Source organism: Styela clava, chromosome 4 (assembly GCF_964204865.1).
Source record: "Styela clava chromosome 4, kaStyClav1.hap1.2, whole genome shotgun sequence".
Lineage (NCBI taxonomy): Eukaryota > Metazoa > Chordata > Ascidiacea > Stolidobranchia > Styelidae > Styela > Styela clava.
Genome location: NC_135253.1, coordinates 15,033,309 through 15,045,362, shown reverse-complemented (window position 1 = coordinate 15,045,362; position 12,054 = coordinate 15,033,309). Strand labels below are relative to the sequence as shown.

The window sequence follows — 12,054 nt, the reverse complement described above, 5'->3', positions numbered from 1 at the left end:
TTTGTAACATGTAACGTAGGTCTAAGGAATAAAGGCAAAAAGTCTGGTGGGGTATGCATGGAATTTGAATCTGTGTCCAGCGCTCTAACCCCCAGGTCTGTGGTCGGCAAACTGCCTTATGCGGCTCGCACATAAATTTATTATGCCGTCAAAAGAACTTGCTACTAATGCATGAAACAAAAATTGCTCATAAATTTTTGATTATCTGCGAATGAATGCATGTTGTAACAATGGCTGATGTACAGCGTATGTTTTATAATAAGTAGCATATATGCGAAAATTGTCAATTTTTTGCCGTTCACTTGTCGAACTTTCCCACCTTCAGTTTGAATTAACACAGGAGTAGGAATTGTGAGTACACTATGAAGTTTATCCTCATGAATGTTTATAGACGGAAATTAACTTGGCTACTATGAGAAACGTGTATATTTGGCCCAGTAATACACAAAGTTCAGCGTACTCACAAAATTGTTGCTAAATTGTTTAGCGCTATAAGCCATTTGTCTCATCGTACGTCCCGTCTCTTTTCTGTTATAGCAACTGCTTAATCTTGAATAGCCTTTTATAATCGCTTTTTGTATTTTAAAGTGTTCTCTTAAAGGGTTATTGAGAACTCTCTATGGTTGGCTTGTTGAACCGCAGACAATGGTTGTTGGTGTTATACAAGTCCACTAAAGTTTTTCCATATGGGCATCTGAGAAAAATTATTTTGAAATTATAAGAGCGCAAGTAAATCATGCTATCCTTTGAGATACAGTAAAGATTTGGTTGATATAAAAGTTAAATTACATAGTCTCAATCCTCTATCTTTAGAAAAGCATTTTTTTAACATTTGATTTGGAAAATTGGAATCCTTGTTTGCTGAAATTGCCCAATACGATATTGGAATTTTCAATTTGTTTTTATAGTACTAATGTTATGCACTGGAATTTTCATTGCAATTTTCTTCTTTCAGCTCGAGGACAGCGACCTCCTCGGCCGAAATCACTGATGGTTCTATCTGCTCCTAAATTAATCAGTTTGGAAGAAGCTCAAGCAAGAAGTAAAGCTGGAGGAGGTTTCTCTAAGCCAAGTAGTGGAGATTTTGCCAATTCTGTCCGCAGAGAAGGAAACGATGTTTATAGAAGGTAATTTATTTTTTCGGAAATATATTCTAACTGATAGCAAGAGTATGGGATCTGATTTCTATAGAAAACTGTTTGGAGAAATTTAAATTTTCCACTAAGGTCATTTTTATATACCTGTAATATTAGCCTTCAAATGCTCCAATTTGATTTTAGTGTTCCCTGACATTACTAATCATAGATGGCCAGAACAAATTATTTATATTTGAATACTTTTTTTTATATGATACTTACTTGCACCTTTCAGCCAAAATAGGTTGTAATTGTATTGCTATCTATAATAGCTATTTGGATTGCAATATACTTCTATTTCGGTCTTGTCAATTTTTTTTATATGAATTTTCTATTTCTCCATCGTTGAGAAATGTATTATAGTTTATTCAGAGCTATATTTTGAGCCAAATGCAATTTTTTTTTTCGGCCATTCTTGTTGTGGCAAATGCGTTAGCTAGCTAGCTATGCTGTCTGCTGTTACGGAATAACATTCGTTTGCTACTGAATATAAGAATGACTGCTGTGTTGTATAATCAGCTATGTGTGTTTGTCCTGTCCTATTCATCCTGTACATTCTTTACCTAACTATTTAACAAAAGCATTAAAATGGCTGTATTTACCATCATTAACATTTTTCTTTTGTTAATGATGTCATAATAACTACTTCATGCATGATTCACTGCAAGGTAACCAATGCGAGTTCTAACGCATGGTCGATGATTTTGACCAATTTTTGTTTATTGCACGATTTTCAATTTACAAAATAATATGGGCTTGAAGAACTGTGTTGTTTCATTATTTTAAAAAATATAATTGAATTTAATTTTTATGTATACAATTTTGTATGCTTCAATATAGCTTGCAACATTTTCGTTATTTTTCTATGAAAGCATTGTGTCCCTGCGGCATGCTGCTAAATTTTTTAGCAAGTGGAGATAAATTTGAAAATTTTTAAAAATATATAAATACGTTCAACTTGTTTTCGTCACAATTTTTCCTCTTTTGCCAATTTCTACCCTTAAATTGGCCATGCCCATGACTATTCCTGAAAATGGCTTAAAGATCAAAATGTGATAAAATCTATTTAAAAAACATGGCTGGATCTCAAGAACAGGGTTATTCCCAATCCGAATACTGATAAACAACCATTTAGCCCCTGTCAGATGAAAAGTTATTTTGTTTGTTTATGTTTCGCTTAAGTTGACGCCTGAGATAAAGTGTTTCTGACTCATGTTGTCTAAGTACATTACAAATCTGTGTTTGTGTTGCCCCTTTATTTTATGTAGATTCTATACCCCATTTAGTCCTTTTACCTACTTTTTTTTCTTAATACTACAATAATACAAAGCTTTGCTGGAATATTCTTCGAATATTGAAATGTTTGAAACGAATGCCACAAGTTGTGCCTGTTATGTAGAACAATTGATTCCGAAGTAGTATATAAAACATTTCATGAAGTTTCTGTACATAAATCAAAGCACTGGTACAAGGACTGTTCTAGCTATTCCAGGTCGTCTGGCGGTGACGATTCTTGCTTCCATTCTCAACACTATGAGTAATTTTCATTTTGTTGATGTCACTTCACGAAACGTCAAAAACAAAACGAATCCCACAGGAATTTTTGAAATAAATAAAAGTAAATCGCCTTTTGGAGACGACCACTACTGAAAATTTCGAAGCAACTGACTCAGTAGTATCCAGTAATGAGAAAAGTGATTTTTTTCATAACAAGCAAAATACAAAATGACAAAACGATCGATCCAAAGTTCTACTTTGTGTCCAATAATAGATTAACCGTAAACTTTTTAAACTCTTCTGCTCTACTCTATGTATTACACAAATCATGACTTATTCCATTAGTCAATAAAATAGTGGTCTGGAATTGGTAGTGAAATATTCGTAATTCTGCTTTATTTCTACACTCGTTATATATACTATTCTTTATTTTAGTATGGGTGTAAATTTATTAAGCACCACAGAGGCAAATTTGTACTTTTCCTGTGCAGGAAAGTTCCAGGTCTTGATAACGAACATAAAAGACGAAACAGAAGGACGGCGTTAAGCGCTATATTAACTGACGGGGAATTGCGCAGAAAATCCTCTGAAATCTGATTCTTACTTTAATAATGTGTGCACTGTCTTTTGCAAAACTAATTTTTTAATCTCATCTTTGAAACTAATATTGAAAAACTAATCAAATCCATGCATTTTTGATTTCAACTTTTAGTTTTCTAAATCTTTGATTAAAATTTCGCTTTTTATCTACTTGCTTTACTGATTACAAATTTCTTAGCTCTTTATTTTTTTAGTTTTATTTTCTATTTTTTCGACAGTTTCTATAGTCACTGCATCTCATCTCAGCTTGGGGAACAAAATCGTTCATTTACATATAATTTATAATTTTAACTTTTTTTTTTTCTAAAAGTAATAAAGGTATTACCTATTGCATGGAGATACTTAATTATTTTGCATGTCACCTCTTCATTTTCAGTTCCTTACGGTAATCCACCTCCTGCTTGATGCTTCGCATTTTCTTTTTCATCTTTATTATCACTTTGCCTACCTTTTTGGTTACTAATTCTATGTGTGAAACTCGTGCATGTTTGTTAAAATTGTCCAAGTTAGTAGAAGTGGCAGACGCGAGCAATCCAAGTGTGATATGATTAACAGCCTCTGATAGAAGTCGTAATTGAGGAACACTAAGATTGTTTTTTAGGAATGAATAATTAAACACAAACTCTGTTTGGTTATTAAAGTAAAATTGTGATGTATTTTAATTTTTTAAATAAAGTTGGTTTTCTGTATCAAATTTAACAATATCAGAAATTTTAAATGAATCGTAATCACGGATTCGTAGGTTTTTTCATCTCAAGTTGACCTAAATTATTTTTTCTGCTATTTCTGGGATTTCAAACAGCTTATTCAAACTCTCACGAACTCTCACGTTATTTTAACAGTAGGTCTATCATTTTTGAGGTTTACTTGTAATTCCATATGTAATAGCTAAGATATAGAAGCTAGTTAATTACTATAATAATCTGCATGTTTAAGTAGTGATAGAAATAGAGGCTTTTCAATTAATAAGAGGATTGAATAGTCGCATATTCCCCATGAAATATCGACATCATATTTATATTTGTGTAAGTAAATTTATTTAACTGCTTTTTCCAGATCTATTTTCCTTTTTGCATATATAATTTTTGGGTTAGTTTCAAACTAAATTTTTGTCAACTTTTTGAGGACCCCACATTTTCACAGCAAAAAAAGTTGATAGAGAATTATTGGATAGTGTTACAATGTCACACTCGTAATTCATGTTGCCACTGTGTTTTGACTTTTTTTCTATTGCAGTCTCTCGCAATTCTATACGTATTTATCTATGGAAACAATATTCTGTTTAAAAAGTGCAATTTCTCATTGAAACTGTTTATTTATTTTTTATATAATATTTTTTTCAGTCGGAAAATGTCATCACCACCAGGATTTCCTCACAGAGAATCTAAATCATATTCACCAACTAAGTTATCTGGAGCAACAATACTTCCTTTATCTGAAGGTAGTTTAATACAATGATGAAATAGAATAGCTTAGAATAGAACGGTAGAATGGTAAATGTAATAAAATACTATTGGCTCGTACATAGCAAACGCAAATTTTTTATTTAAATATTCAGTAATAAAAAAATCTGTGTTGAATTGAAGAAAGCGCTTTTCAATTGAAGTGGCGCAAATAAAAATTTATTCAACTTTTTCATTGATAACAATTTTGAATTGAATGTAAGTCTTATACTTGGGAAGACTAATGTCCGAATATGGTAATTATCAAAAGCTGCTCATTCAGCTCTTTAAAGAGTATCAAGATGTGATATTTGAGAGGCATGTGTCAGATTGAACAATACAAACGTGAACATTTTTATTTATCATTGGCATGTACACTAGCTAGAAGTTTAAAAAGTCGGTGCTCCAGAAGTATGTGCACCAAGATGTCGCACAACCTGAATCCTAACCGGTAAACGCATACTATGTTCAGGTTGTGCGCCATCTTGGTGCGCATACCAAAAAGTCAAATACCCAAATTTAATTTTAAATAGGTAGTAGGCATTCTCTAAACATGCGTTACATTATAGTCTGGCCAACCTGCATATGATAAAGAAGTAAATATCATAATAAAATAATAATTAATTCCTGAACTGTTATTTTGTAGGTGGTGTTCACTCAGTATTAAACAAAAGGCGGCAGTCTATGGATCCCAAACTAACTAGCAATCGACATTCACATTCCAATTTCTCAAGACAATATTCAACTCAGCATTCCACAGGATGGAAAAGTAGACTCGGAAGTTTTTTGAAGAAAAGCACTCCAGCTCCTACCAATAATGTGGTGGACGACAAACCATCAAAATGTTTGTATTGTTTTTATTTCCCGTTAATAATAAACGACATATTCACTGCTTACACACATTGTCACGGTACACATACTGCAACTCCGTGTTCGCAATCTTGGTTCTCTCATTCGGGAGTATCGTTGTTTAATTTGATTGTCATTATTAACACCTAACATTTTGGAAGTTTGAAAAAATGACTCTCATAGTCAGCGAAAGCCAACAATTCATGCAATATTTCTGTTTCAGCATCTCTACGTCGATCTCAGAGTGATGATTCATTATTATCTTCACACAGTGCAAGGCAAGATAGTGATGATGAAGATATGAAGGATAAGGTAGGATTAAGGCTTATATTTATTCATAAGCTTACCGTTGCTGCTATCCATCCGAGTGAGAGATGTTGGATCATAGTCATTCTTGTTTAAAGTACAAGGTCCTTTTAAGTGTTAAAGCAATGTTGTTTTGAAAAGTGCTCAGCAGTGTGGCACATTGTGCTAAGCGTTAGGATTATGCTTGCTATCGCACCTCTGAATACCTTGTGTGGGTTCGCATATTCGAATTTTGTGGAGGAAAATTATGTGCAAGAGGATGGACTCATCGCTGCCTTAGGGTGGTTCATGTAAGTGCTGGCTGATTACGGATTTCTTCATCATCAAGTCCAACTCTGCATGGACTGGTAACCTGATGAGAGGCTATGATTTCGCATATGAATAAGCTGTCTTATCATTTTTTTTTTCCCCGGGATAAATATGTAAATCTTATACTAAAATCAAACTAGGATTTATTCATGTATTTCAATTTATTGCTGCAACAAGCTATTGAAATTTGGATTTTGCTCCTAGTTAGCATTAATTAATGTGGTGAATCGTATTTCACTGAGCGTTTTTGGTATTTTAGAGATTCCCTCAAAATTATTGGTATGTCTCAAGTGTGGTCAAGTTTGAGTCTGGGTGATTCGAGTCTCTGAAAACGACTTTGATGATCCCCGATACTGCTATTCACTCACCCCATGATGTAAAACATTTCATTTTATTTTAACTAAGCAGTTATAAAAAAAAATTCGAATAAAATGTTTAATCAAATGATTATTATTAATTTAATCATTCAATAATTAAAAGTAATTTGAATTAAGGAAAAGGTTGAAACATCACAAACTCCTCCTACGATGAGACAAGGACAGAGTCCAAGAAGTCCCAGACCAAAAGGCAGAGTATTTACAATTGGAGATGACGATATTGAAATCCACCATATTGACGATGAAGATGCAAATCCAACTCTAGTACCAACTCGTGATATAAATAATCAGAAAAATTTTAATCACAGGTAGGAATATTTTCATGACAATTTTTAAAGAATTTTCACCAACTAATGACTGACTATTTGGTCTAGGAATGTGGAATCGAAGTTTTGCATGTTCTCATTAGAGTTGTAGTCGCATTTTCGAACTCCGTGTCAAAATTATGAATTTGGCACAGTTAGAGTTGCAGACTCTTAATTGTGATGGAATGATGATAAAAAATTCAAAATTACTAAAACTCCAAAAGCAACAAGTATTCTTAACAGCCCATTAATGAAGGCTCGCATATGCCAGAGTTTTCGCTAAAAATTTGAATTTTTTCGAGTTTGGATATGGAGTAGAACTTTCTACAACCCGAGTCGAGAGTTAGATTCAAAGTTTTTCTGAGTCGATTGTCCATTTTCACTGCCTTCACACCCCTGTTTATGTATCGGAAGATAAATATTGCTTGGACATACCACTGAATAAATCATGCTATGAAATTAACTCCCTACCTTGTGGTATTAATTTAGTTCGATAAGGCCATGTGCAATTATTCCTTATACACCTCTCACCCCAAACAAGGCTTTGTATAAGTCTCCACAAATATGATAGGAGCTGCTATTTTTTGAAAGTGAAACCTCTTGACTCGACATCACCTACCTAATTTGTTACACCATGCGTGAGGTGTTTGACATGGGATTTGAGTTTTTACCCTGAGATGCCAACATTATTAGGTCCAATACTTTAGCTACGAGGCCACCTTGATTGACTTGGTCCTTCTTAAAATACCTCACCAATTGAGCGACCAATTTTTTGTAAGTTTTTATTTTATGTATTTCTCTTTAGCAATACTCCAGACAGCATTACATCACCATCAGCAGAAACAAATACCAGCAACCCGTTCTCCGGTTTGGATTCTGATTTTCCAGCAGTGATGGGAGAGTCTGGACTTGGGTTTAATCCACTACAATACAGCCCGACTATGTCATCAGATTCTGGTAAGATTTCAATTACCCATATATTCAATTACCATACATTGAAAATATTTGATTACTGATTTAATTGCTAGTTGTGGTTATTAGGATTTCTGTATCTGTACAGTTGGGTGGTGAATTGCGCGTCACAATTATTTTCGTTTTTGGATTAATCAATATAGATCAGGGGTGGGCAAATTATGGCTCGTGGGCCGTATGCGCCCCACTGTAGTGTTTCCACCGACCCACTTGTGTCAATTATAGTTTTTATAGATATAACTTTTCTTTGAAAACATCAATGAAAATACCGTTATAGTGACCCTGATTATTACATTGTTCGTATTATTATATAAACATCAGTCTAGCTTTTGTAAATAAACTGTTTTCTTTCCAACAGATTTTTTTCATATTGAGTTCTAAGCCTCAGATCCAGTAACCAGGTCTATTTTTTGTAATTGGCCCACTCAGAAAAGTAGTTTCCCACCCCTGATATAGATGTATTGCATTGAATTGATGCATTCAAATGTACAATAATTATATGTCAAATTCATACAGTATTCTAAATCATTACATCTTATTTTTATATGAACAGGAATTCCTGACATTCCCAGAAGCTCTACTGATGAAATGATTTCGAATAAATCAACCAAAGAAAATCTCTTCGAAAACAAATCTACTGTTAATGGTCATCATACAATGGGAGAAGACAATTCTATTAGAAGAAGTATTGGAAATTTAGCTGACATTAAAACAATAAACAACGGATCGACTGAAACCTCGTCAAACACTCATAATTTTGATAATAAGCGGAATTCTGAAAAAATTGAAAAATCTGATATTAACACTTTGTATCTGAATTCAAAAATTGAAGATATTCTGAATGCGAATGTGAAAATCAAAGAATTAGCTAACGCAAGTCAAAATGACGACAAAATACATGAAAAAAGAGACAATGATATGAATGGTAAATGTGACAAAGAAAAATTTCAAACTGTCGTTAATGTCCTATCATCGCATCACAATAATGCTGCCAATAATAATAACAATGACCAAGAGAAAGCAAAGCGGAAAAAATTACTGAAAAAACAGAAATCAGAGGAACTCGAATCATCTACTATCTCAAATGTTTCATATTATTGGAAATCCGATGAAATTGATAGGTTGAGTGAGATTGGTGACTCATTTAATGAGCAACAAGACAAAAACAGAATGCCAGGTGTTCATAGGAGCAGAGTGAAAAAACAATTGAGTGTGCCTGTTGATTTACCACCCTCTGGAAACTATTCGGTGCAATATGCCTGTAGCCAACACAAATCTAATGGAAGGATGCGACAATCCATAACAGCCACTTTCATTCAAGATAGGCCATTGGAATCAAATATTCGCAGACCGCATAGTATAAGAAGATGCATGGACGTTCCACCGACAGAAGTTTCACGTCCATCTAGTAAACGACAATACAGTGGATATAAGTGGCATCGGCCAGTCTCGAAAGATAATATTCCGAAACCCGCACGCCTACATTCTAGGTCTCTTTCCACCGGTGATGAATTAGATTTCGTAGACAAGCGACCTGTACCGACTCCGCGGAGTAATTCAGTAAAACCAATTCCAATGCCAAGACGTCAGTTATTTTTAGAAACAGAAAAAGAGTTTTCTAAATCTAAAAAGCAATTTGGGGATGAAATTGCGATTCAGTTTCACTCGCGAGCGTCATCAGCGCCATCTACGCCAGTAGACGCTCACTTAACCAGACCCAAAAATTTTGATACTACTTTGATTACAGAAAAATTAGCTGAAGAAAATTCAGACTCGCCTGTTATCGAAAATGTAACGATTATATCTGATAATCTTATTAATTTTGACAGTGGGGTTTACGATAGCAAAAGCACGATATTGAAAAAACCTTTGTCGAAGACAAATTCTGCCGCTTCTGGTATTGTTTCACCGTCTGATAATGTCTGTGCGTCTACTGTTTTGTCTTGGGTTTAGCGTTAGCGATGTCTTTTTTATATCTTTATCTATTTGTAATATTATTACATTTTCTTCAGAACAACATTTCCTTTTTTGTTTCTTATTTTATTCTGATTCGTCATTTTCTTTCTGCAAGCAATTGCTTCTTTTTGTAATTGAAGTTTCATTTTCATATATGTCTTCTTATGATGATTCTATTCTTGGTGTATTTGGTATTGCCTGACCATGACATTTGTATTGGTAGTCGAAAGCCAAATCATTTCCAACTTTCAAAATGAATCGTGATTTATGCTTGTTGATTTTTTTTATTCATCTGATTCTGTTACATTGGCTACCATGGTACAATTGTATGGTAAAACCACTTCAACATTATTTATGATTAGAAAAATAATTGTATCTTGGCCGTTTAATCCTAAATAATTAATTCTACCTATTCTGTATCTACCCTAGGTGAGAACCTATTCGTTTTTGATTGGTTATAGGTACTTGTCTTTATTTATGATAGAAATTTGTAGATTAGTATGAGAACCTTCACATGTCTCTGCATAACATTTATAATTTGATTCTAAGTATTCTTTTTTCACATCCATACTTTCATGTTTAATTTCAAGAATTTGCAAAATTGATATTTTGATGCATAGCAATGCAATCAATTTCAAGCCTATTGTAGCAAATTGGCCTTACCACTCCAAATTTATTTTTAAAATAATGTCAGTGGTTTGTTGTTTTACTACATTAATATTGACTACTGGTTATTTTTTTCAATCTATCTTTCAAAATTTAAAAAGTTACTATGTTTTGCTATGTAGCCAAAAGACTCTTCACATATTGTGACAGAATTTGGGATTGAAATTAAAATAGCAGTTCATTCATGTGCAGGGAGGATATGGTGCATTGGTTAAACTCAAATTTCCTTGGATAACACTTTCGAAACTCAAGCTACTAGCAATTTAAACTTATAGATTAATGATATCTTTCAAAATTGTTAATTTGTTTCATTGAATATCGCTCACATTATGTCGGAATAGCAAACCTTGGCAACTTTGATTATTGGTCTCTACGGAATTCTGGTATGAATCCAATTGGAATTCAAAATATTTAACAAACATGTTATCACTAATTTGCCTATATTTTGGTAGAATTTTAAAATATGGCTTATTCTATATAATATACGATATACGAAGTTATTTGGATATGTTTATTCCCAATGATTGCTTTATTTTGTAGAAACTGTGATTATTAAGGTTAATAATGCCTTAAATTAAATTGAACTATGAGTTACTAGGTGATACTTATTTTAAATATTTCTAAGAATTGAAGAATCTAATTTTTTTTGACAGTCCAAATTGTTACAGTTTCATATTCAAATTTTATTGCCAAGTAATTATCAATGCCATTCAACATGAATGTAGATCAGGGGTCGGCGGACTGACCCCCGATGTAGATGTTTCAAATGGTAAGGTCCGTGAGCAGTAGGTATAATCACCCCACAAATTCAACATTGATAAATGACTTCATGTTTGGATGCTCACAATAAAATTATAATTTTTTTGATGGGTTCTTTTGAGGAAAATTCTTCGCTTTCAAATGCGTAGCCCCTATTCGCACCCTCAACCTACGGTCATATTCCGACCGGAGTGGTGTTGGCAAATCAGTAGTTTGGCTATACAGGTTTGATTGTATTGCCACTTTTAACATTGGTTAGGTCTGTTTTGTACTGGGTTATTATCATATCATGGTGATGGAGTGATATAGTTTGGTTGAGAAATAGTCTCATTTCGTATAGCAATTAAAATATTTATGATTCAATAATCACATGATGATTGTTGGTCGTGTCTAGAGTTTTTTTTTACTTTCACTCGCTTCACCTTCATCATCACATATTTAGTATTTCATAGATTCTACCAATTCTATGTCATTCTGATAAATTGTTGAAACTGAGGATGAATAGTTTCAGATATATATAAAAATTTCATAAATTAGCAGCAAGTTTCCTAATCTCCGTTACTATTAATATCATATTTTCTTTATTTTTGTAAGTTGTTGCTGCCATCTGTTAAATATACATTTCAAATGAAATCAAAGTTGTTTCTTGTTAAGATGTAAAGCGTTGACTATGTAGGCCTACCTGGGTATTAAAGGTACCTAAATACCATTGAGTGCATGTATCTTGAACGAATAACTGGTTAATTTTGACCGGACGAGAGAACGGGGTTCGTCATATGATATCGTCTTTCCTATCCCCGGGATAAATATGAAACTGCTATTTTATGTCAGGAAAATCTACCGTGATTCGTGTAAATTGATAATCACCGAGGGTGATTAC

General features: G+C 33.4%; 1 protein-coding gene across 1 annotated transcript in view; it reads left to right on the top strand.

Annotated features, from left to right (window-relative positions):
* LOC120325722 (uncharacterized) overlaps positions 1-11,812 on the top strand; it is a 28,883-nt gene extending 17,071 nt beyond the window's left edge. The window contains exons 12-18 of the mRNA XM_039391840.2: positions 956-1,127; positions 4,577-4,674; positions 5,322-5,519; positions 5,748-5,836; positions 6,634-6,824; positions 7,627-7,778; positions 8,347-11,812. Of these exons, the coding sequence (XP_039247774.2) occupies positions 956-1,127; positions 4,577-4,674; positions 5,322-5,519; positions 5,748-5,836; positions 6,634-6,824; positions 7,627-7,778; positions 8,347-9,746 (2,300 nt within the window). The 3' untranslated portion in view covers positions 9,747-11,812. The remainder of the gene's footprint in view (positions 1-955; positions 1,128-4,576; positions 4,675-5,321; positions 5,520-5,747; positions 5,837-6,633; positions 6,825-7,626; positions 7,779-8,346) is intronic.
* The last annotated feature ends 242 nt before the right edge of the window (positions 11,813-12,054 follow it).